The 25,809-nt window shown below is 42.2% G+C and overlaps 1 protein-coding gene across 1 annotated transcript; it reads left to right on the forward strand.

Annotated features, from left to right (window-relative positions):
- josd1 (Josephin domain containing 1) lies at nt 1-23,451 on the forward strand. Its single transcript, XM_048521317.2, has 4 exons — nt 1-944; nt 13,055-13,183; nt 16,816-17,010; nt 18,983-23,451. The coding sequence occupies exons 1-4, from the start codon at nt 769-771 to the stop codon at nt 19,080-19,082; spliced, it is 600 nt and encodes a 199-aa protein (XP_048377274.1). The 5' UTR covers nt 1-768; the 3' UTR covers nt 19,083-23,451.
- Nucleotides 23,452-25,809: the final 2,358 nt, after the last annotated feature.

Below are 25,809 nucleotides of genomic sequence, written 5' to 3' on the forward strand. Positions count from 1 at the left end.
TGTGAGAGGCGCAGGAAGAGCCCACAGTGGGGGGAGGGTGAGAGGCACAGGAAGAGCCCAAAAGGGAGGTTGGCGGCAGAGGTGTAGGAAGTTCCTAAGGGAGCTGAGACATGGGAAGAATTCAGGCAAGGTGGTGAGGTAACACATGGGCTGACACAGAGGAAGGGTGCATACAGGCTTAGTAACTGAGGGGAAAACTCAATTGCACAAAGGGAGGTGAAACACAGGAGATATACGGGCTGGTCCAGGGACAAAACAGAACTAGGAATCGCACAAGGACTGCCTGAGGACCCAACCTGGAAAGTTGACAGTAACTGATGATATGGCCTGAAGATTTGAGAAGAATGCAACAACTGACACCAAGTCTCTACTACACAGAATATTGTCACAACAGCAAGTTGGAGCTCACAGAGACATCAGAAATATTTTTCCAGCATGACTGAACTTCAGGGAAAGAAATACTGGTTTCAGTCTTTAAAGTGTTAGAACTACAAGAGGAAAGTGTTCTTAAAGGATACTACATACCACTGTGCATGATTGGAGTTTACTTCATATGTTTTAGTTCCTGAAAGTTGCCATAATGAAATTTTGCAACCTATGGCTATCAGTTGCATTTGATTAAATTGTACTGAGTCATGAAGACACTTGATCCTACAGCTCACACGTCTTAATATGACTATAAGGTGCCAGGGATGTGAACTAAGGTTGAGATATACTTCTTCCTGAGATTTGACCACGTTTCAGGCCATACATCTTGTCAAATTGAAAATGAGCTGTGTCCCCTGGAAAGGAGATAAGTTAAAACTGGACTCTGATGCTCAGGCATCTGCTCTGATTTACCATGAAAAGCAAAGGAGAGAGCTGTGTGCACTTCATGCCCTCAACAATGTCTTCCAGGATGGAAGAGCATTCACCAGAGACGCCCTCCAGGAGATTTTTCAGAGGTACCTGAAACATGGGGTGACACTGTTTAGTGTCGATTTTACATTAATCCAATTTCTGGAAACACAGTCTTTACTGAAGCCAATGTCAGCCTTGGCCCAGTTGGTAGAATGAGCTCATCTCAGATTCAGAAGGTTGTATGTTTGAGCCCCATTCCAGAGAGCCGAACACCTACTTGAGATCAAGATGGTGCTGAGGGGGTATTGCGTCGTTTGAGGTCTTTCAAATGAGGCATTTAACCAGAGTTCTGTCGGCCCCCTTGGGTGGGTGATAAAAATCATGCAGCCTCTATTTGAAAAAGAACAAGGGAGTGTTTCTGTTAACTGCACTACATTTTGTTGATATTCAATTGGCTATAAAGAGCTGAGGGATTTAGAGGTAGTGAAAGGTAATATAAAAATGCAAATCTCCCCCTTTGTGCTGGCTTCCATAGCTGTTTCTAATGATGTGAACCCAAGTTACATGACTGAAGGAGGTCCATTTGTGTCTGCATTGCTGGGTTTTCAGCTAGGGCTATCTAGTCAAACCTAGTTTTCAATGGGTTTATACTTAATCCTAACTCTTATTTTTAAATGATTTTACAGACTTTGTTTCAGTAATTACTAGAAATAAACTGCTTTTCTAACAATGAGAGCAAATAATTGCCTCCTTGTTACTGCTTCACCAGCCCAAGTATTTGGTTTTGCTTTTAACATCAAATAAAATTCCAAGTTGCCTGAGAGAAATAACTGGGGGGGGGGGGGAGAATGGAAGCCACATTGCAGGAAGAGGTAGCTCTTTCGCTCTCCCCTCGTTTCCCGCCCCCCACCCCCCTCTATCAACCCGCTACTCTTGCCGTCACTTCCATTTTTTTTGTTCTATTTATTTATCTCTTTGATTTCTTCAATTGGGAAGATAAAGTCAGCAATTGTGTTTGGGTATTTTTGATCAATCAAAGGTGTGTGAATTAAAATTAACACTGATCTCAGCTTTACTGCAGTCTTGGAACAGATCAGACACGATGCAGTAAAATGGTGCATAGGATCCGAGGGGCTGAATGGCCTCCTGTGTTGACATCATGCAGTATTTTGCTGAGCATCTGCAGCATTAGCTTTGGAAGCTTTTTGAATAATTCATGTTTTTTTTAATCCCAAACTTTAGAACTCTGTACCATCTCTAGTAAATACATCTTTTCTCCTGAAGCCAACATTTATACCAGTTAAAACACTTTAACATTTACAATCAGAGATAATGGGAACTGCAGACGCTGGAGAATCCAAGATAACAAAGTGTGGAGCTGGATGAACACAGGCCAAGCATCATCTCAGGAGCTGGTGCTCCTGAGATGCTGCTTGGCCTGCTGTGTTCATCCAGCTACACACTTTTTGTTATCTTCACATTTACAATGTTGTCCGGTTCATCACAAATAAATAATTTTCTTTATAATATATCTTTCGTGTTCTCAGGATTTAGAAAAGCTTTTCTTAGCCAATAACATAGTCACAGGAAAAAATACTGAATTTCTCTGCATCAGAATCTTTCACATTCCACCCTGGGAGTGTTTGACACTCTAAGCTACCATTTAAATTATTGGGTATCTTTGTGAATGAACCTGATTTGTATCCATATTTTCACCAAGCACAGGTCCCCAGGACACACAAGGGCTTTGATTTGGTCATTTGGGGGAGATGGTAGATATGGAGTTGTTAACCCACTTCTCTAACTAATGTACTTTAGGGAAGGAAACCTGCTGTCCTAAGGTTTCCTTAGCATACATGTGACTCCAGGCACAGCAATGCTTAAGTACCCTCTGAAATGTCTTCGCAAACCAATTGTTCAGGGGCCACTAAAGATGTGCCACAAACCCTGGCCTTACAACAGTAAAGAAAAAACACTCAGGGGCCGATGCGTGGTATGTTTAGATTTTCAGAAAACTTTTGATAATGTCCCGATCAGGAAATAACTAAGTAAAATGAGCACCCATGGGCTTCGGTGAAATATGTTGTTATGAATTGAGAATTGGTTAATGACCAATAAACCAGAGAGTAGGAATTAATGATAACACAGTGTGAAGTTGGATGAACACAGCAGGCCAAGCAGCATCAGAGGAGCAGGAAAGCTGACATTTTGGGTCGAGACCCTTTTTCTGAAGAAGGGTCTCGACCTGAAACGTCAGCTTTCTTGTTCCTCTGATGCTGCTTGGCCTGCTGTGTTCATCCAGCTTAACACCTTGTTATTTCAGATTCTTCAGCATTGGCAGTTCCTAATATCTCAGTAGGAATTAATGGATCATTCTCGGTGGCAGGCTGTGGCCAGTGAGGTACTGCAAGGAACAGAAATAATTTGGCTGTGGGGTCCAATTGCTTTGTTTCCACATTTGCTCATGTGCCCAAACTAGGTGTTCAGAGGATGCAAAAGAATTGAAATGCCAAATAAATGTGGCTAGAACATGGCGGGGCAAGATAATGTGAATAAGGTAAGGTTTTTCACTTTGGAGAAAATCAGGTCCTTTCTGAAATGGTGGGGAGTTGAAAAGCACTGTTATCCAAAGGGATCTCTGTGCCCTTGTTTGTGAGTCACTAAAATTTAGAATGCAGGAGCAATAAGGAAGGCAAATGGCTTTTTGGCCTTTGTATGGTGATTTGGGTCAAAACTAAAGATAATTTGCTGCATTTGCATAGAGCTTTGGTGAGAGCTCACCTGGACTATTGCGTATTGTTTTTGTCCATTTACCTGTGCTTGCCATCAAGGAAACGCTGCAGAGGTTGAATAGATTCATCTTTGTGACAGTGGGATTGTTTTATGGAGAGAGATTGAGAAGACTGGGTTTGTAGTCCTTGTGCCTCAGAAAAAATGGTTGACTTTATTGAAATGAACTTAATTCTTACAGGGCATAACAGGGTGAATGTAGAAAAGATATCAGAAATAATGGGAACTGCAGATGCTGGAGAATCTGAGATAACAAAGTGTGGAGCTGGATGAACACAGCAAGCCAGGCAGCATCTTAGGAGCACAAATGCTGACATTTCAGGCCTTGACCCTTCATCAGAAAAAAAGATATCCCTGTTAGCTGGTGAGTCGAGAAGAAGGGAACATAATATCAGGACGAGAGCGAGGCATTTAGAACTGAGGTGAGGAATTTCCTCAGTCACAGCACAGTGAATTATTGGAATTTATTACATTAGAGTGTTGTGGAAGCTCAATCATTTAAGCAGGTTTAGTCAGAAAGTGCTAGAGTTCTGGAGACTAATTACGCCAAGAGGACATTACAAATGCAGGAAATGGCACTTGACTAGTGATAAGCCCTGAGCTAACTGAATGTCCTGTTCACTTGGTAAATTGGTTGTACGGCAAATCAATGAAATTCACAACATAGAAGCAGACCGTTCATCCCACCAGTCCATGCTGTTTATACATCACAATCGCCACTGCCTTAACATCATTCTGTCAATGTCTGAGCTCGGCTCGTAGCCATCATCCGCACTGCTGCGCTGAATGGTTTCACATCCTCAAGCTTCCAGAAGTGAACTAGTCAATGGCTACACGGTCTTGCTCTTAATTTCCAGTTACAGTTCTAATCCTCACTGAAGTTCCTCTGTGGCCTCAGCCCAAACCCATCTCCCTAAAGCCTCTGCCCTTTAACCCAGATTTTAGTTACCCTCTCTGATGCCTGTCTTGTATTCTCATTGTTGATTTTGATCTGACTACATCTCTGTGAAGCATCTGTGGAGGCTTTTTCTGCATCAAAGGCTGTGTTGCATGTTGTTGTTGACCAATCCTGTTCCTGTATTTGTTTTCCTTTATTCTTCAGCCACTTACCGCTATAAAGTATTCTTAAATATTTCTGAAGAAGGGGCCAGACCCGAAACGTCAGCTTTCCTGCTCCTCTGATGCTGCTTGGCCTGCTGTGTTCATCCAGCTCTACACCTTGTTATCTTAAATATTGATATAGTTTCTGATTCAGGCATGAGCTCTGGCAGATAATCGACAGCTTTGTAGCTTTCTGTTCCAAAAGTGTTTCATTCAGCTCCTACTCCTACATCCTTAAATTAATTTTGTATCTACGTCCCAACTTTTATCTTTCGGAACAATATATTTTAAATCCAGATGTACCATCTTATTTTACTGGCATTGCTTCTGCCTGTTTTATGCCCACTCTACTATTGCATCACTGTTGCCTTGAAGTTTAACTTGCACTTCAGAATTGTTTACTGCATCTCCCAGTAACTGCAGGTTAGGATACCATTCACACTAGTTCTAGAAACAGGTCATTGGTTTGCATTGTGGACAGAAGCCACATCCAATCACTTTCAGAAACTGCTGTTAACTCCTACTATATTTTCTCTCTTCTAACCAGCTTTTAATCCAAATTGCAATCTCCCCTAATTCTGTTGTCTTAATCTTCTCTGGTGGCCCCTGTGGTAACTTGTCAAATACTTTGTTCATGTCCATATACACTGCATCCTTTACATTTCTGTAATTAGCACAACCATTACCACCTCAAAGCACATCTATTCATAGAATCATTGAATCCCTACAGAGTTAAAGCAGGCCATTTAGCCCATCGAGTCCTTCCGAACAGCATCCCATCCAGATCGATCCCCTCCCCCCAACTTATCCTATCTCTAACCCTGCATTTTTCATGGTTAATCTACCTAATCTACACGTCCTTGGACATTATGGGCAATTTAACATGGCCAATCCACCTAGCCTGCACATCTTTAGACTGTGGGAGGAAACTGGAGCACCGGAGGAAACTCACACAGACACAGGGAGAATGTGCAAATTTCACACACAGTCACCCGAGAATCAATTAGATCCTGGATCTCTGGTGCTGTGAGCTAGCGGTGCTAACCATCGAGCCACCATGCTGGCCCTTCGCTAACAGAATCTTCCTTTCTGGAATAAAAACAGAAACTGCCGGAAAAGCTCAGAACACCTGTGGAGAGAAATCAGAGTTAATGTTTTGGATTCAGTGACCCTTCCTCAGAAGCCTGTCTGAAATTCTCGTTGGCTGTTTCTGGTTGTATTCTCTGTCCAGGTGTGTGTGTTAACTTTTCCTTAACAGAGCCATGATTTTCCCAGTCTTGCGTGAAGCAATTGACTTCATTATCCTGTTGGCTGTATCTCCCTTTTTGAAAATGGGTGTTGCCTTGGCCACTCTGCAGAATTTCCTGGACCTGTTGCGAGTGTAACCCGAATGCCTCGTGCTATTTAGTGTTGCCTTTACTCTGCAGCTCACTGTTACTGATTGACCTGGGGCTGCTTGAAGCACAGTGTTCCATCTCTGTCAACCCTGGCTGTGATTAGCATGGACATGAAACGCTTCAGTCAAACTAAAACAAACAATTACAGTGCCGAAAGCAATCGGGTTGTTACCATGGTAACAGCAACGTAATCTGAAGTAGGGAGAAGCTGAAGGCTCTTATCAATGTTTGTACAATTCTGTTGCATGAAGGATCTGAAACACACCTCAATAGTTGGCCTTGCTTGACAAAAAAACTGGAGATTTGGGTGGTTTTGAAATTTAAACAGTTGCTTCTAGTTGTGGCGTGTTATAGACTTTACATTTGAACATATTCTGCACAGTATGGTGTGACCTGCGCTATTCCTGGCTTGCCTTGTTACTCTTTGCAGGGAGTGGTATGAGCTTTCTGCAGTTGCTGATTGAACTGGCAACTTGTGGTTTTAACAAGGGCCAAATCCATTGTTTGCTCAAATAACTGATAAAGCTGTAGTTTTGAGGTATGCACTCCACGTATTGGGTGTCTGACTCTGCTTTTACATCCGGGTGACCCCCAATAATTGTAATAAAAATACAACGATCTTGCACCTTGGGGAGGCAATGGCCTAGAGGTACAATTGCTGGATTGGTAATTAAGAATCTAAAGATGACCGTGAATCCATTCCCGATTGTTGGCAAAGCCCATCTGGTTCGGTAATGCCCTTTAGGGAAGGAAACGGCATTGCTTACCTGGTCTGGCCTGCATGTGACTCCAGACCCCCAATATTCTGGTTGATATTGAACTGCCCTCTGAGCAATAAACACTGCCTAGCCAGTGATGCCCTCATTCCATTAATCAATAAAGAAAAACACATCTCTCTTCAATACAGAGAGGAGGGGAAACAGAATGTTCTGTAGAAACTCAGCCGGTCTGGCAGCATCCATGGAGAGATAAACCAGAGTTAATGTTTCAAGTCTGATATGACTCTGCACTCTCAAAGGAAAGTTATCAGATGAGCTGGAACATAAACTCTGTTTCTCTGTCTCCACAAATACAGCCAGACCTCTTGAGCTTCCCTAGCATTCTTTTGTTTTTATTTCAGTTTGCCAACATCTGTGGAATTCTGCTTTTATTTTCAAGGAGAACTAAGGACTGGATGTTGGTAACTTGGGAGGAGGTACCCTCTGAGGGAGGTCAAGCATTATACCAGTGAGAAATGAGTGACTAAGTGTATTGTGAGAACTCCCTAATACATGTTTTTAAAATATTTGGAACACAGGAAAGGCACTAGCATCTGTTAACATTCAAAATGTTAAGGGTTATATGGCAAAAAAAATCTTACTGCCTTCTCTCTTATAAGTTTCAAGCTGCGATAGTGGTAATGTCAGTGGATGGGTCAACCTGAATCCTAGTTTAATGTTCTGGGGATGGGTTCAAATCTCAGGCAGGCGGATGGTGAAATCAATAAAATCAAATGTATCATAGAATCCCTAGTGTCGGAGCAGGCCATTTGACTCATCGAGTCCACACTGATCCTTTTGAAGAGTATCCAACCCAGACTGATCCCCCTACTCTGTGTAACCCTGTATGTCCCATGGATAATCCACCTAGCCCTGCATAACCTGGACACTGGGCAATTGAGCATGCCCAATCCACCTAACCAGCATGTTTTTGGACTGTGGGAGGAAACCCAGGCAGACACCGGAAGAATGTGCAAACTCCATACAGACAGTCACCTGAGGTTGGAATCGAACTCTGGTCCCTAGCGCTGTGAGGCAGCTGTGCTAACTACCGAAATTGTAAATGTAGATTTTGTTTTACGTAAAGCTAACCTAATGATATAACTGCTGTTGATTGTTGTAAAAACCCACCTGGTTCACCAATGTCCTTCTGGGAAAGAAACCCACTGTCCTAACCTCGATGAGAGTCCGGACCCACAATAAAGTATTTGGCTGTAAAAGGCTCTCTGGGAAATAAGGGATAGACAATAAATATTGCCTTAGCAAATAATACCCGCATCCCTTTATGCTGTTACAAAAATCATCTAGGCATGGAGAGACAGAAAACTCCAAAGTCTGATTTGTCATATTGAGATTAGTAAGCAACTCAGTGAGCTGACTTAGGTGTAAGATTTGTAAGTTTAAAATTGTTTTTGCAGAGTATCCTTTTCAAAACCTCGTGTCAAACCACAGGGTGTAAGCTAGTTATTTCAAAATCTATTTGTAGCAGAGTCAATACAAGCTGAAATCCCTAAACTTTTACTCAATGTAATGACTCTAAGTTCTCTCTAGATCTCTGTCCTACAGCTATCCACCCTCCTGCAACTCAACAGTTTTTCCTTATTTACTCTAACAAATCCGCGGCACAGATCGCTCATTGTTTAGCACTGCTGCCTCACAGCCCCAAGAACCTGGGTTCAATTCCATCCTCGGGTGACTGTGTGGAGTTTGCATATTCTCCCTGTGACTGCGTGGGTTTCCTCTGTGTGCACTGGTTTTCTCCCACAGTCCAAAGATGTGCAGGCTAGGTGGATTGGCCATGTTAAAATGTCCGTAGTGTTCAGGGAGGTGTAGATTAGGTGGGTTATAGGGATTGAGTCTGGGTGCGATGTTCTGAGAGTTGGTGTGAACTTGTTGGGCCGAAAGGCCTGTTTTCACATTGTAGGGATTCTTGTACGTTGCTGATTTCTGGTGAGCATCTTTTAGATTAATATGCAGCTGGCAAAGAAATAGCTATAATTTTCTTCAAAAAGACTGAAATGAGCTGAAGGGGAACATCATTGAAAAGAGAGCATGTGCTTTGTACAGCCTTGAGGTATCAAAGCATTTTCCCGCCTTAACAGCATGCAGCAAATGTCAACATTCATTCCTGCTTGAGTTGTGAAGTGTGGAAATTAGTATATTGACAGTTAGCTCACTGAATGTTCCCCAAAGACTGAACTCAGCAATTGATCCATTAATTGATTGACCACAGTCTAGTTTAGATAAACCAAAATGATGACAGAGGGGTTTCAGTGATGGTAACGTCATTGAATGTCAAGGTGCAATGGTTAGATCGTCTTTTTTATTGCAGATGACCATTGCCTGGCATTTGTGTGGCGCAGATGTTATTGTCACTTTTGACCAAGCCTTGGTATTGCCCAGGTCTTGTTGCTTTTGAGCATGGACTGCTTTAGTGTTTGAGGAGTCACGAATGGTGCTGAATGTTGTGTAACTATTGGTTAACATCCCCAACTCTGACCTTGCAATGGAGGGAATACCATTGATTTAAGCAGTTGAAGATGGTTGGGCCTCGGCCACCACCCTGAGAAACTTTTGCAGAGATGTTCTGAAGCTGAGATGACTAACCTCCAACAACAATGACTATTTTCCTACGTGCAGGTACGACTCTAACGAGTGGATAGTTTTCCACGATATGCATTGACACGTCGGTGTAACTTTTGAGGGCCGAAGAGCCTGTACTGCGCTGTAATGTTCTATGTTCTATGTTCTATAACTGTTCCCCTGCAGGATCTTCAGTATTTTTCATTTTCCACCACCAGTGTGATATAATGTGGTATAATGATAAACACAGGACATTTTTGTAACTTTCAGAACATATTTAAAAACAAAAAAGTCTGACAGTGAACTCCTTGAAAGTGGTGTCTTTAAATTCTGTCAGTTCTTAGGTGCTTTCTTTTTACATGCCTAAATAATTTTAAATCCAATACGTAGTTAAATGCACCTACTCCAGCTCAGCGGTGGTAATCTCATGTACAGTTTGGAAACTAGTCATTTCAAACGAACTCAGGAGACCTCAATGCCAATTGAGGGAGGGCTGCATAGTTGGAGGTGCTATTTTTTGGATGAAATGTTAAATCAAGACCCCAATTGCTCCGTTGGGTAGAAATAGAAGATCCCCGTTACCAGAGAGTAAACAGTCCTCTTCAGTCCTTTTATCCAGTGTCACTAACTCAAAATAATCTGGTCATGTTAATGGCTTCTGGTCTGGCCCCCACCTCCCTAACCTGTCCCTCCTCCCACCTCAAGCCCCACCCCCATCTCCTACCTACTAACCTCATCCCGCCCCCTTGACCTGTCTGTCCTCCCTGGACTGACCTGTCTCCTCCCTACCTCCCACCTACACTCACCTTTACTGCCTCCATCCTGCCTCTTTGACCGGTCTATCTCCTCTCCACCTACCTTCTCCTCGATCCATCTTCTTTCCGCGTCCCCCTTTCTCCCTATTTATTTCAGAACCTCCTTCCTCTCCCCCATTTCTGAAGAAGGGTCTCGGCTCAAAATGTCAGCCTTCCTGCTCCTCTGATGCTGCTTGGCCTGCTGTGTTCATCCAGCTCTACACCTTGTTATCTCAGATTCTCCAGCATCTGCAGTTCCTACGATATCTTAAAATTACATGTTGTGTTGACTGACTTTAAGCTAGCTGATGCCATAGAAACTGAGAAACAGCTTTTGTTTATGAAGAGTTTATTGACTTACTTAGACATGTAGCTCTCAGCCAACATCCCCAGTGTCTAAGACAACAAAGTGTGGAGCTGGATGAACACAGCAGGCCAAGCAGCATCCCAGGAGCACAAAAGCCGACGCTTTGGGCCTAGACTCTTCATCGGAGAGGATCTCAATCTCTCTGATGAAGGGTCTAGGCCCGAAACGTCGGTTTTTGTGCTCCTGGGATGCTGCTGGGCCTGCTGTGTTCATCCAGCTCCACACTTTGTCTTGGATTCTCCAGCATCTGCAGTTCCCATTATCCCCTGTGTCTAGATGATCTCCATTTGTAATGTCCTCAAAGATATTAACATGATCAATTTCTCTTAGTTTTAACAATGTGATTGATTAGGCATAAGGTATCTTGTTCTTTTTGACCATTTCATTCATCCCAAATCAGAGATGTTTAACAACAACTTGTAATGATGTAGTGCCTTAAATTAGTTAAATATTCCAAGCTACTTCACACACGCATTACAAAGCAAAATTAATCATCGAGCTGATATTCAGGCAAGTGACTTTTATGTGACGGGGAACATTGTAAAGGAGAAAGGAAAGATGGAAAGGTTCTGGGAGGGAATTTCAGAGCTTAAAATGCATGTAACTGAAGACACAGATTAATGGTGACTGGTATAAAATTGGGGATGGAGAAGGGAGACCAGAATCAAAAGAATATTGAGATCTCAGTACAGTGGGGCTGAAGGAGATTGTGCAGGTAGTGAGTGGCAATGCCACAGAGGGATCTGAAAAGAAGCATGAGAATTTAAAACAAAATATTCTTTAGATAAATTGTTAATCATTTGAATCTTGATGTAATCTTATCAACTAGGTTTTTAACAATCTGTAACAGTGAGCAGGTTACATTTTAATGATCACTTGAAGTGATGTTAGCATAATGATAGAAATAAAAGCAACATGGTGTGGAGCTGCAGGGACGCAGCAGGCCAGACAACAGCAGAGGAGCTGGGCAGTTGACATTTCACGACCCAACCATCAGCGTTACTGCTCCTCTGATGCTGCCTGGCCTGCCTGTGTTCCTCCGGCCGTGCACCGTGTTGTCTCTTGACAGTTCATGTTATCTCTGAGAAATATAAAAGCAAAATACATTTGTTGTGCAATAGAGTGTTTGCAATGTGATTGACACCACATCCCTGAAATGGTGTAACAAGCCATTCAAGGACATCATGGTGGCTCAGTGGTTAACACTGCTGCCCCACAGAGGGGTTTGATTCCACTTCTGGGGCAACTGTCTGTGTGGAATTTACATGTTCTCCCGACATCTCCGTGGGTTTCCTCTGGGTGCTGAGGTTTCTTCCCACAGTCCAAAGATGTCCAGGGTAAGTGGATTAGCCATGCTAAATTGTTCCGTAGTGTCCAGGGATGCGCAGGCTAAGTGGGTTAGCCATGGAAAATGTGGGATTATGGGGACAGGGTAGCATCTGGGTGGGATCCTCTTCAGAGGGTCGGTATGAACTCAATGGCCCTCTTCCATGCCGTGCAGGTGTTTTGTGGTTCTATGAATTCAACAACAGTTAGGGATGGGCAATAAATGCTGGTGTTACTGGCAAAACCCACATGCCATGAAAGAATAAACAAAAGGTAAATTGGAATTGGGTTGAGGTGGAGTGGGTTGTTTTATCTGGATCCTGATTATGGGTGCTCTTTGTGCAGTAGCTTTGGAATTTGGCCCTTCCAGTATGGGGCTGTCTGTGCAGGGAGTGTTTTGAGATGTGAAGTGCTGATGGATTATCCCTCTCACTGATAGGAAAGTTGGGAATTATTTCAGGTGATAAAATTGCACGTGGAATCTTGTTAAGTGTGTCTACTCCTTTGGTATATTAAATAAACTGAGGGGATTGTATAGAAACATTTGAAGCTGTTTATATTTAAGGCATTCATAAGAGTATCAACAATAGGTGCAAGTTTAGATCACATCCCCTTTCTTGCTTTGATATTTAATTATATTTCACATTCCTGTCCGATCTCTCTAAACACTTAATTCCCTTAACATTCAAGAATCTATTGATCGAGTTTTGAATATGTTTAGCAACCAAGTATCAGCAGCTCTCTGGCATAGAGAATTTTGCACGTTGTAAAGGAAATTTCTTAAGATCAATCTGGTCAGTCTTGGTCTCAGCTTAGACCTTATCCTGAGCTTATGACCCTGTGTTTTTGACTCTGGAATCAGGGAAGATAGGCCTTGACAGCGTGGCCATAGAGGAGCTAAATAATTTTGCACACTTCAACTTAATTCCCTCACATTCTTCTAAATTCAGGAGTATAGACCCATTGTACACCCTGCTACAAACATGATCGACATTTTGGTACCTTTTTCATATGGGCTATTTGACAGAGATTGGCTGTATAAGAGATGACTCTGTTTAATGTTTAATCAGCGTTTGTTTGTTTCTGTCTGTCTGGCAGGTTGTCCCCCAATACTATGGTAACGCCGCACAAGAAGAGCATGCTGGGAACAGGAAACTATGACGTTAATGTAATAATGGCTGCTCTTCAAACTAAAGGTTACGAAGCTGTTTGGTGGGATAAACGAAGGTAGGGAGCCATGTTTTGAGTCTGGAGACTTCAGCGTATAATTTGATAATGATGTAGGTTTGAGCTTGAAAAACCCCTTCAGTCAGAAAGTTGAGAGCCTCAAGAATCCTCTGCCACCAAGGTTTTGAATCTTCAGTCTAGACTGTCCGTGAGACTGATACTGTTAGGTCTCTTATCTGCCAGGGAATTGAGGAATATGGGGATCAAATGGGAGTGGAAAATTAAAGTATATCAACCATGATTTAATGAAATGGCAGTGCCGACTGAAGAAGCTATTGTAATCCACCCTGCTCCAATTTTTATGTTTTAATAACCTGTCAAACTGTTTGAATAACATGTTCACCTTACCTTTATTTTCTTCTTCCCAAAAATCACTCAAATAGCTTATCTAGCCAATTCACTCATTGATGTTTGTGAGAACTTCCTGTGTGCAAATTAGGGTTGGTATGTTTCACTAATTTAGCATTGACCACTCTTTGAAAGCTTCATTGTGGATGTAAAGCTTGAGAGGTATCCTATATGTGTGAAAAGCATAACATTTTTAGCTTTTTCATTCCTTCTCTAAACTAGTTGGTTATAATCCTATTCCCAGGGCCAATATAAACGCACACTATTATTGAAGTGCCCCTTGCATTATTTCAGGATAAAGATGAGTCAGTTTTGTTTTCCTAAATCTATTATAATTAAGGGAGTGAGTGTTGTCAATGCTGTCAGTTGGCGGTAGCATAGTTTTGGATGTAGGACTGATGGCAAGCTGTGACTGTTTAAAGATAATAAAATGTGAGGCTGGATGAACACAGCAGGCCAAGCAGCATCTCAGGAGCACAAAAGCTGACGTTTCGGGCCTAGACCCTTCATCTCTGTTTATATTGGCCCTGGGAATAGGATTGTAACCAACTAGTTTAGAGAAGGAATGAAAAAGCTAAAAATGTTATGCTTTTCACACATATAGGATACCTCTCAAGCTTTACATCCACAATGAAGCTTTCAAAGAGTGGTCAATGCTAAATTAGTGAAACATACCAACCCTAATTTGCACACAGGAAGTTCTCACAAACATCAATGAGTGAATTGGCAAGATAAGCTATTTGAGTGATTTTTGGGAAGAAGAAAATAAAGGTAAGGTGAACATGTTATTCAAACAGTTTGACAGGTTATTAAAACATAAAAATTGGAGCAGGGTGGATTACAATAGCTTCTTCAGTCGGCACTGCCATCTCTGATGAAGGGTCTAGGCCCGAAACGTCAGCTTTTGTGCTCCCGAGATGCTGCTTGGCCTGCTGTGTTCATCCAGCCTCACATTTTATTATCTTGGAATTCTCCAGCATCTGCAGTTCCAATTATCTCTGTGACTATTTAAATGGAGTTTTCACAAGCAATTTTAGTTAGGTTTTAACTTTAGCATCTACAAAATCAGAAGATAGGGCATCAAAAGCTGTCCAGCTGAATGTAATTTATAGCTGCAGCCCTGCATTGGTAGTTTGAGTGTTAGGTTGTATTGCTGATGCTGTTCAGTTTTCCAGGATTGTTTCGCTCACAGATTGTGCTCCAACATGAACTGTATCACATCATGCCAGTATTTGAACATTCTATCCAGTGTGTGATTGCGAAGGTGGGGAAAGCTCTCTGTCCTTCCCAATTGTAAGCTGCCATTTTGCTTTGGAATGATGTTATAACCATTTACATTTTTTCAAGCCTGTGTCCTGGCCCTGGCCCTGATGTGTGCTACTGGCTGATGTAATTTGTATTATTTATAGTTCTTTGTGCTCATATGAAGGCAAGGGACTCCAGCAACTCATCTGAATGCTTAGTGATGCATGTAAATATAATGTGCTCAGCATCCAAAACTGTGAATCAGAATAACCTGCCTCGATGTGCAAGTTTTGATAGGTTTCGTGTTTCTGTAATGTTACAGGCATGATTTACAACCGCAAGCAATCACCAGTCTCTGTAGCCAATGTTTTATTAATGGGTGGGACAGTACACGAGAGTGAGTCCCTCGCCTATTATGCTATTCTGGTCCCCAGTGTACAGTGACACTGTTGTATTTCACTTGAGTGGCTATTGTTCACGTATTTGTCCAGGCACTGAGTTCTGGACATTCTTACCATTGTTGCATCCACTTGCTGCCATGTTATTGTCTAACCCGCTGAATGCTGCGGATGTTTGAAATCTGAAATAAAAACACCAAAACACTGACAATGCTCAGCAGGTCTAGCAGTATCTGTGGAGGAGGAAGCAGGTTGCAAAGCATGATCTGACTGAAACCTTAACTCTCTCCTTTTCTCTCTGCATCACTAAAGGCCCTGGGCAATTTAACACCACTGTTTCCCATCCCTGTATTCTCCCTCAGCCCCTTCTCAGTGCATGCACTGAGACCTGATTCTCATCCCAGTTGGGGATGGTTACTTTTGCAAAAACTTGAAATTTAGTTTTTTTTATTCTGCAGATCCATGGCTGAACAGAGTACCCTTAGTATGCCTGGTATTTCAGTGCACTGCACTTCATAGATGAATGGGGAGGCAGTGGTATAGTGGTAATGAGACTGAACTAGCAATCTAAACCCCAGATCAATGTTCTAGGGTCATGGGTTCGAATCCAACCATGGCTGATGGTTAATAAAAATCTGGAATTAATAGCTAGTGTAATGAGGACCATGTAACTAATTATCATTTGCTGTAAAAACCCATCACATTTACTAATGCGGCTCAAGGGAGGGGAATCTGCCATCATAATAGAGGGATTGAGTTCAAGAGCTGTGAAGCTATGCTCCAGCTGTACAAAACCCTGGTTCGGCCACATCTGGAGTATTCTGTCCAGTTCTGGTCACTTCATTACAGGAAAGATGTGGAAGTGTTGGAAAAGGTGCAGAGGAGATTTACCAGGATGTTGCCTGGAATGGAGGGAAGGTCTTGGAAAAAGTTGAGAGCTAGAGCTTTTCTCTTTAGAATGACAGAGGATGAGAGGTGACTTAATAGAGGTGTACAAAATGATCAGAGGTACAGATAGAGTGGAGAGGCAGAGACTTTTTCCGAGGGTGGAGGTACCTATTATGAGGGGACATAGATTTTTAAGTGAATGGAGGTAAATATATGGGAGACGTCAGAGGTAGGTTCTTTACTCAGAGTGGTCATGGCTCGGAATGCGTTGCCGGAGAGGGTAGTGGAATTGGCCTCACTAGGGGCATTTAAGCGGCTATTAGATAGACATATGGATGATAGTATAAGATAGGGATGGAGGTTAGATAGACTTTATGTTCAGGGTAAAAGTTTGGCGCAACATCCTTGTGCTGTGAAGGAATAAATTTTAAAAAGAGTTTATGTTCCCTTTAAAATTTGGGATTTAAAATTCCAAATTAGTTTGCTTTCTGCACCATTTGGTGTGAATTCTTGTTAAATAAAAATGTTGTACTTTCCAGAGTTTACTGACTCAACCCAAATTATTTGATGCCAGCTGTTTTTAGACTCTTCAACTTCTGTCCACTGTAAATCTGAGCAAAAGCAAGGACTTGTATTAATGTGAATGTCTTTGAAGGGAGTTTTCAAATGTTTTCAAAGTATTGGTACTTATGGATCAGCTCTCGAACACATCTGTCCACCTTCTGATATTGTTTGTGCCTTTCTTTCTTTCAGAGACGTTAATACTATTGCTCTTTCGAATGTGATGGGCTTTATTATGAACATCCCCTCCAGCTTGTGCTGGGGTCCTGTGAAGCTTCCCCTTAAAAGGCAGCACTGGATTGGTGTCCGCGAAGTTGCTGGGATTTACTACAACCTCGACTCGAAGCTGAAACTGCCAGATCAGATCGGCAATGAGGATGATCTCAGGTGAGTTGATCACCAAGGTGGACTTCAGTGATTGGAGTGATTGTCCTGTGTGTTGTTTGACATATAAATATGAAGAGGGAAACCTGGTGGAAAAATGTCAGTCAGACAGGGAGTGATTCACTTCTCAAGTGTCTTTGTGCGGACACTGGATGACTGTAGGATTGAACTGACACATGATGTCTTCCATAGCCAGATAGCCTACTGACGTTTAAATATTCTCCCTCACCTGTCTTGTTGATTTATTTCCTAAATGTGTTGCGCCTTGTGGAGGTCGAGTTTCACATTCAGCAGCTTCTATTGAGGGGACTTCTTAAAGGCAAGAGTCCAGCCGTTGAGGTAACTCATCTGGAAGTGAGAGAGGGCAGCAGTGGTGAAACCCAGTCTGTCGTTGTCTCACTCCCACTCCCACACAACTCATAGGCTTCTGTCACTGAGTCACACATTGCTTTCTAGACCATGTCTGAGGTTGTTGTTTATTTGTTGCCCATCCTGAACATTGCAGGCAGGCTGCCTTCTAAGGCATTGCAGTGGTTTGATACAGTGAGAGTTACTCAGGGAACGTTTTAATGCTCCTCCTATGCAGTTAGTGTGGGTGGGAGAAAATGTGAGAACGTGACCAGATGTGATGGAGAAAAACCCAGTGAAGGGTTTGGGTGATCAACTCACCTGAGATCATCCTCATTGCTGATCTGATCTGGCAGTTTCAGCTTCGAGTCGAGGTTGTAGTGTGTATAAGCAGCCACCGACCATGACCTGTCAATTACCCCCTCTGGTGAAGTTTTAAATGGATAAAATTTAGTTCCTCTATACCTTACAAAGGATAAGTTTGATTGCTGATACCTTAGCTATTCGCTGAGCAGGTGGTATAGAGGCTGCAGTTAACCACAGTGAACTTTTAATGAGGAATGGGAGGAGTAAAGACCTGTTGCTGCTGCTTTAATATATCTGCAGTTATCTTGCACCTTTATTGATGTGAAACTTTGAAGTGACCAGTTGTGCTGGTGTATCATCCCCTGCCTTTAGAGTGTGTGTGTGCGTGCGTGCGTGCTGAGTGGCCTTCGCTCTGGTCTCCTGCCCACTCCGAGAACCTGTTAGTGTCATGGTTCCCACGCACATGCCTGGCCATCACTTTGTTGAAGTGCTGGAAGGCGTTTGCAGCCATTGAAAATCTTACCCATTAAAGGAGTCAGAAACTTGGGATCATGCAGAAAGAGAGACCAGTAAGTCATATAGTCATGGACTGTTTTAGAGATGTACAACACGGAAACAGACCCTCCAGTCCATTGCCTCCATGCCAACAGATATCCTAAATAAATCGAGTCCAATTTGCCAGCATTTGGCCCATATCCCTCTAAACTCTTCCTATTCATATACTCATCCAGATGCCTTTTAAATGTTATTGCACCAGCCTCCTTCACTCTCTCTCCCAGCTCATCCCATACACGCGCCACCCCCAGTGTGAAAAAGCTGCCCCCTAGGTCCCTTTTAAATCTTTACTCTCTCACCTTAAACCTGTGCCTTCTAGTTTTGGATTTCCCCCACCCTGGGGGGGGAAAAACATTGGCTATTCAACCTCTGTAAGGTCACCCCTCAGCCTCTGATACTCCAGGGAAAATTTCCCCAGTCTATTCAGCCTCTTCCCTAGAGCTCAAACCCTCCAACCCCAGCAACATCCTTGTAAATCTTTTCTGAATCCAGTCACATTTCACAACAAGCTTCCTGTAGCAGGGAGACCAGAATTGCACGCAGTGTTCAAATAGTGGCCGAACCACTGTCATATACCCTGTTGAGTCTGAAGAACTGGTGCAAAAAAAACCATTTTGGATGTAAGGAGCGAACACAATGCAATAACATCCCTGGAATGTTGGCGTGATAGAGTTTGGAGAAAGTGGTTTGTATAGTCATGCCTCCTGGCATTGTGTAAATTGTACATTGTTTCACAATTATCTCTGCTTTATAAATTTCTACACAGAAAGTTTCTGAAACACCAGCTGAGGGGGAAGAACTGTGAGCTCCTATTGGTTGTGAGTGAAGAGGTTGAAGTTCATCAGAGCTGGAGGACAGATTGCTGACTTGGGGGAAGTCCCAGTATGAACCATGCCCTGCAGTCACTACAGCTCCATGCTCAAGGGATGAAGCAAAACTCTTAAACACATCAGCTGATGAAGTTTTTATCGGTGGAAAAGGAATTTCCTTTTAGCTCTACGTATCTTTGAAAGACTTAAGTATTTGAACTGAAAGTTGGTGCTTTTTTTTAAAAAAAAAGAATTACTCAAGCAGAAAATTGGATGAGGGATGAAAAGTGTCTAGTTTTTATTTTGTTGTTTAGCAAATTAAACAATGTAAATTGTATAAATATTAAAATTGGAGGGAAATTATCAGAAATAAAGGCCAGACAAGGCTTCAGGTCAAGACTAAAGTTAAGCAAGAATTTCAAGCAGCGAACGCATCCCGGCACCAAGGCCCAAGTAAATCTTTTGGTCCAAAAGTTACAACAAAATGCTGGAAATATTCAGCTCATCAGGCAGTGAAAGAACTGGAGCTTTTTTTTTAAAGTCAGTGACTTTTCATCTATAAAGTTGTTGCTTGATTTAGAATAACTAACCATCAGCATCCCTGCTGAGCCTCTTTCCTAATCAGCAGTGGTTTGCCAATACTTTATTTTGTTAAATTGAGACATTATCACTTCTTCTCACTCACGTATTGGGAAATCAAGCAGACATTTGTTTGGGGCTTGTGTTGCTAATGATGAAGACATTGGGGTGACGTCTCTGCTGCACAGTGTGAAACTTTTTTTAAAATTTGGAAATTGATCCCTTCGCTGTCTACACACAGGTGTGATTCAAAAGTGATAAATCAAGTTTTAAAATTAAATGTTTTGGTTACCTGCTTCTTAAAATGGATACCAAGAGTTTAAAAGTAGTAAGCACATTGACAATCTGGTCAAAGGTATAGAGTATTGTTAAGCTTGTTCAGATCCTGTAGGTGTTAGTTTTCCAGTATGTGTTGTAACTTGACAAAAGCTTGTACTACCTGTTAGTGCCAATAAGAGTGTCTGTGTGATTCAGAATCCCTTTAGTATGCTTTATCAGTGATATCCAGGCAGTACCTTTAACATAACTCACTAGGGAATGGAGTCTGGCAGATTTGCCAGTTGTACACCCTTGCCCAGTATTAGTTTCTAATGATTACAGTAGGAGGGAAGGCAGCTGGGTGGGTTGTGAAACCTGTGACAATCTGGTCTGTTTCCCCAGAACCGATGGGGAGCTGATTTTGGGTGGAATTCCACCCCCCCATGCTCTGACATTATGTCAGAAAATATTTGTCTGATTGACCAAAGTCAGAAATTGAAACCAGTGACAAGTCAATAAATAACTAATGAGCAATGTGGACCAGTTAAGTCCTGGAGAAGCAAGCAGTCTTTATGCACCTTAATAATTGTCTGGACAATCTATTGGGGGAAGGAAAAGACAGCAGGGAGATTCCAAATTCCCCAAGTTAGAGAATTTGTTAGCTATATTTCATAAAATTTAAGTTATCTAAATTATGTAGCTTTTTATTTAACTGTTCAGATAACATGGCCACTGTTGTAAGAACTGGAGACTGGGGTGAGCTGCACTCTTAGATGAATAGATCCTGTTTGTCCTCGGATTGTAGACATATCTGATAACAAACACAGTTGTTCATCTTGACCTGCATTTCCGAGAGGGATGCTCTAAACCAACACATTTTGTAGTTTAACCGATTGTATTGAGTCTTGACGTAAGATTGGGTGTTGAGCGAGGAGGAGGAGGAGGGAGCATCATCCTTTTCATTAATCACTGTTCCTGATTTTTGACTGCTTCCTGACAGATTGCACTCCTGGTAAACAGTGTATCCCTGTGGATTTAGATCTTCCTTGACTTGACTTTATACTAAGGGCACTGGTTAAATTAATGACTTCTCTGCATTCCTTGAGTGGGCATGATAACAATGCGACTCAGACATGTTGGAATCTAAAATCCAGCAACATGGACAAAATAATAAGATGCAGGCTCCTTTGATTAAAGAAATGAGGAAATGTTGAGAAGCCTCCATCCCATTCACAGGGTTGTGGTCAGATCGATCATAGGCATTGTAGTTCTGTAGACGGGGACCTCTGCAACAGGCATCTCTGAGTCGGTCAATTCCTGAGACTCAAAAGTACTTGTCACCAGCTGAGAAATGTTACTGGTTTACATCTTGAGGTGTGCCCAAACAGAGGGTAAGGATGTGGGCCTTAGGAAGGAATGGAGTTCATTTCCAAAGTACCTTTCACAACCCCCAGATGCTCCCAAATGCTTTTGAATTGTTTTCACTTCTGTAATGGAAGAATGAGCTTTATAAGCACAATGGCCTCACATCACCTGTTTTGTGTGAAATCACCTGCAGACTGAAATAAGTGGTTGTCTAGGATTTGACCAAGAGTTTGAACTGGCTGGAAACTGAAATGATTTGAATTTTGTAATTGCACTTCAAGGGAAAATAAAAATGTGAAAAGGCATCTCATTTTGGCAACGTTCATCTCCTTGGTGCAAACATTCAAACAGAAGAATTGAGAGTGGTGAGGATTTTAGTTTGACCTTGAGCTCAGGCTCAAAGTGATAAATTTGGTCAGCTCACTTGTGGTTAAACTAGGGAGTTCCAGACAGGTGATGTCACAGCACAGGTTTGTAAGTTGCTAAAGCAGTCTGTCGGATGCATTTTTTAATCTGGTCCTGGTAATACTTTGTTTCCCGTGGAGCTACTGTTCTAGTTGGAATGCAGAATAACTGGTGCCTTGCCACTTGACCTGGTCCTCATCTTGTTTCTAAGCCTTGAAAATGTAAACATGACTTGGCCCTCAAGTCTGTTAACCACTTCAAAGGTGGTGAGGTGTGGGAGGAAGAAATAAGCAGGCAGTGGCCTGAAGGCAGCACCATGTGTACAGGAACCAAAGGAGAAACATTGAGGGAGTTAGTGTCCAATCGTATGTAGACTTCCTGGTTTAACTTTGTGATAACAATCAAATGCTGAATTAACATTTGCAAAAGAAATGATGGAAGCAAATTGCAAATCTGTTGACTGGCACTCCATTCTGCAGGATAAAGGAGAATTATGTCACTGGCACAGTCCAGTTGCATCCACGAGGAACACATGGAGGAAATTCCAAGTTGGGTGGTGCGGGGAGGTTGACATTGCATCAGCATTTTCCAACAACCACCAGCTTCAAACTGCTGAAAACTGAATTTAGAAATCTGAAGGGTGCCTCATTTGAGAATCCGACACTTACCCAAGAGTCCGGTCTTGTTACCAAAGATGAATGAATGAGAGAAATGTGCAACTGAAGGCATTTCTATTTCCAACTGTTTGGGATGTAGATTCGAAGTTTTCTTATATTTCACCTGAGTAATCTAACCTCCTATAGCCACTGAGATGGTGATGAATTTTCAGATTTGCGCAGGAGGGAGCCAAGCTTTGGAGATATTATTTATAGGTTGTGGGAGTTTTGGAGGTAGAACTGTATCTGTTGGGGTCTTGAGACAGATGATATTTGTAGGAATGGGGGTGTGGAAGTAGAGCTGGTATTTTGGGGTCTGGAGATGGTGTTTGTAGTTTGTGGAAACCATTAAGTAAAGAAAACGCAATAATCCCAAGTAGATTTTGTTAGTCTTGATGAGGAATGCCCATAAATCCTTTGGCCAAAGTTGCAGGAATCCAATACTGCAGCATTTCTGGATGTGACCCACCTGTAAACCTCATCTTTTTCTCTGGTACATGTCAGCAGTGTGAACTGGAAGGAAAACCTTTCTGCCAGGATAGTATTTCGTTAAGGGGTTGGGTTGGTTCTGGCCGTCCTCTTTTAGAAGAAGTTCTTATTGAGTTTGTGTATTCAGAAAACTGACCAAAGTTTGTTGCAGTTGGCAGCCTCCCCCAATCCAACGTTGCTATTTTTTTTCCAGTAATCTGATTGAAGCAAGGAATGCTGAACCCGTTTGCAGGTGTCCAACAGGGACTCAGCAAACGTGTGTATCTCCACTGCCTCTGTTGCACTTTAAATATTATAACTTTATTGCATAGTTAACACAGAAACCTGGCGTGATTGCAGGCAGAAAGGAAATCAGTTTGTATTTTTACATAATTAACATCCGGTCACTATTATTTATCCCTTGAATTTGGGAGAGGGATGAACAGTGCAATGCTGTATAATAAACACTATATATTTGGGTAATTGTGAGGGTCATTTTTGTTACAATTCCTCAGGTCCCAGAAATTGAGTTTCTGACCTGCCAGCCTTGTGACCCTTTCTTCAGCCTATTTTGTGTTGTGTCTGTGAATGGAAAACAAAACCCATACTGTTTGAATAAAATCTTCCATTAATTTGTTTAAATATGAAACTAATAGTTTTTTTTGTGGCCTTAATGTGTAACATAAACGAGTTTATGGCTGTGTTTAAGAAAAGTAACTATTAAACTTTTCTTGACAATGCACTTCAGTTTCTAACTCTTTCTTCGAACTGGATTTATCTGGAGGCGGTCCACGTTCAGCAGTTTGGTTTATAAAATAGCTACAATCAAAGGTTTGAGTGAAGTTAGCAATTACTGTGGTTGGTACCAGGGGAATGAAACATTGCTTGGTTTTCACAACTTGCTGGTATTTTAATAACAATGATCTTGAACAGAGAACCCATCGTGTGCTAATCGAGGTGGTAGTGTTCATAGTGTCATTTGCTAGTAACCTAGAAATGGAGGGGATGTGTTCTGACAGATGGTGTAATTTCAATTAATGGAAATCTAGAGTTGAAAGCTGGCCTAATGGGACTATATAACTACTGTTAATCGTGGTTTAAAAACCTATTTTGTTCACGAATTTCCACATCTCATGAAGAATTAAAAGTCTCATAGATCTGCAGTTGGCGAAGCAGTGCTCTGAGAGTCTAAACCTCTGTCAATGCACATGTTCTTTTGCCTGATGCCTTCAGCTGCCTGGGCCCTACGCAACTTTGATTTCCTCCTTAGATCCACCTGCCTCCCTTTCCTCTCTTAAGACATACCTCAAAAGTACCTCTAACTGAGTGTTTGGTTATTCTGCCCTAATTCTATTGCCAGCTTGGTTTGGTAATATGCTAGGACATCTCACATTAAAAGTGGTGAGATAAGTCTGTGACCATCAACACTCCGTTCTGATATTTTCATTACTTTGAAGTTATGTCTGCTTTATTTTGTAGAATCCCTACAATGCAGAAACAGGTCATTCAGCCCAAAAGGTCCACCCCCCCAGCCAACAGCATCCCACCCTTTCCCTGTAGCTCTGCATTTTTCCATGTCTAATCCATCTAATTTACACACCCCTGGACACTACAGGACAATTTTCCATGGCCAGTCCACTCCAACCTGCACATCTTTGAACTATGAGAGGAAACTGGAGCACCTGGCGGAAACCCACACAGACATGGGGAAAATGTGCAAACTCCCCACAGAAGTTCTTATTGAGTTTGTCTACCAGAGGGTAGAATCAAACCCAGGTCCCTGGCGCTATGCGGCAGCAGCAGTGCTAACCACAGTGTTGCCTTTCTCAGAATATAAGCTGTTCCAATAAGTTCTTTGCTTCCTTTACAAATAAGATACAGACCTTGAGATAACAAGGTGTGGAGCTGGATGAACACAGCAGGTCAAGCAGCATCAGTGGAGCAGGAAAGCTGACATTTCGGGCCTAGACCCTTCTTCAGAAGTGGGCTTATGAAGAAGACAACCCTTCTTTTCAGAAGGGTCCACTTCTGAAGAAGGACCTAGGCCCGAAACATCAGCTTTCCTGCTCCTCTGATGCTGCTTGACCTGCTGTGTTCATCCAGCTCTACACCTTGTTATCTCAGATTCTCCAGCATCTGCAGTTTCTACTATCTCAGGTACAGACCTTGTTTATTTTTCACCGATGTATTCACTCTAGGGATGGGTCATGTGTGTATGACCATTTTCAATTGGTGCCACTTTGGAGTGTTAATGTGTAATGTTTTGCTAGAGCTGAGTCATATATCACAAATTGAACAGTGATTAACTCTGCAGCCAATGTATTAGCATTCCACGTGTAAATTGCATGTCCTTGAGCAAATGAGTACTGCACTGAGGGCTGTAGCAAGTAAGTTAACACAATGGTGCTTTGTTCTGAAGCAGGCTAATCAAGTGGTTTGTGTGACATTGTTGTAACTCACAAACTCCACATGCAAGATGTTTACGAACATCATCTGAAACCTGAGATCTCAGATCAGTGAGTTAGTATGTAGCATGTGTGGATATAAACCATAAGCACATTCCACCATTACTGACTGTTTGAAAGAGGTTTCTGATTAGTTCCAGTTCCCCTCTTGTCTTTTTCTCCATAACTCCATTAAATTTTCTTTTCGAGTGTGTATCCAGTTTCCTTTTTGAAAATTATTATTGAACCGGCTTTCACCTTTTCAGGCAGTGCCTTCCAAATCATAGCTCACCATGCTGGAACATTCCCCTCAATCCCCTTTACTTCTGCTGCCAACCTTAAATCTCTGCCTTCTGGTTAGCAACCTCCTGGCAGCGGAAACCCCATGATGGACGCACACATTAAATCTCGCTTTTAGCCTTGCTCGTTTGATCCCAGCGTTCTCTCGGGTCCAAGTTTAACGTTGCCGTTAAATCTCTGACAGATGGGGCATTGTTAGTGTTCGATAGCCTAAGCTCTAACTTATGAAAGTCAAGTACCAAATCTGCCAGTCTCCTGCCTCTCCCTGCATCATGATCCCACCTTCACACACTTGCGCAATCTATCACT

The sequence above is a fragment of the Stegostoma tigrinum genome, chromosome 38, assembly GCF_030684315.1.
Source record: "Stegostoma tigrinum isolate sSteTig4 chromosome 38, sSteTig4.hap1, whole genome shotgun sequence".
NCBI lineage: Eukaryota > Metazoa > Chordata > Chondrichthyes > Orectolobiformes > Stegostomatidae > Stegostoma > Stegostoma tigrinum.

Bases quoted from the DNA above. Each gene is read 5' to 3' on its own strand.
- josd1 (XM_048521317.2), top strand. From the start codon at position 769: ATGAGCTGTGTCCCCTGGAAAGGAGATAAGTTAAAACTGGACTCTGAT. The intron at 13,184-16,815 runs GTAGGGAGCCAT...TCTTTCTTTCAG, and splicing joins GTTTGGTGGGATAAACGAAG to AGACGTTAATACTATTGCTC. The intron at 17,011-18,982 runs GTGAGTTGATCA...ATTTCTACACAG, and splicing joins GGCAATGAGGATGATCTCAG to AAAGTTTCTGAAACACCAGC.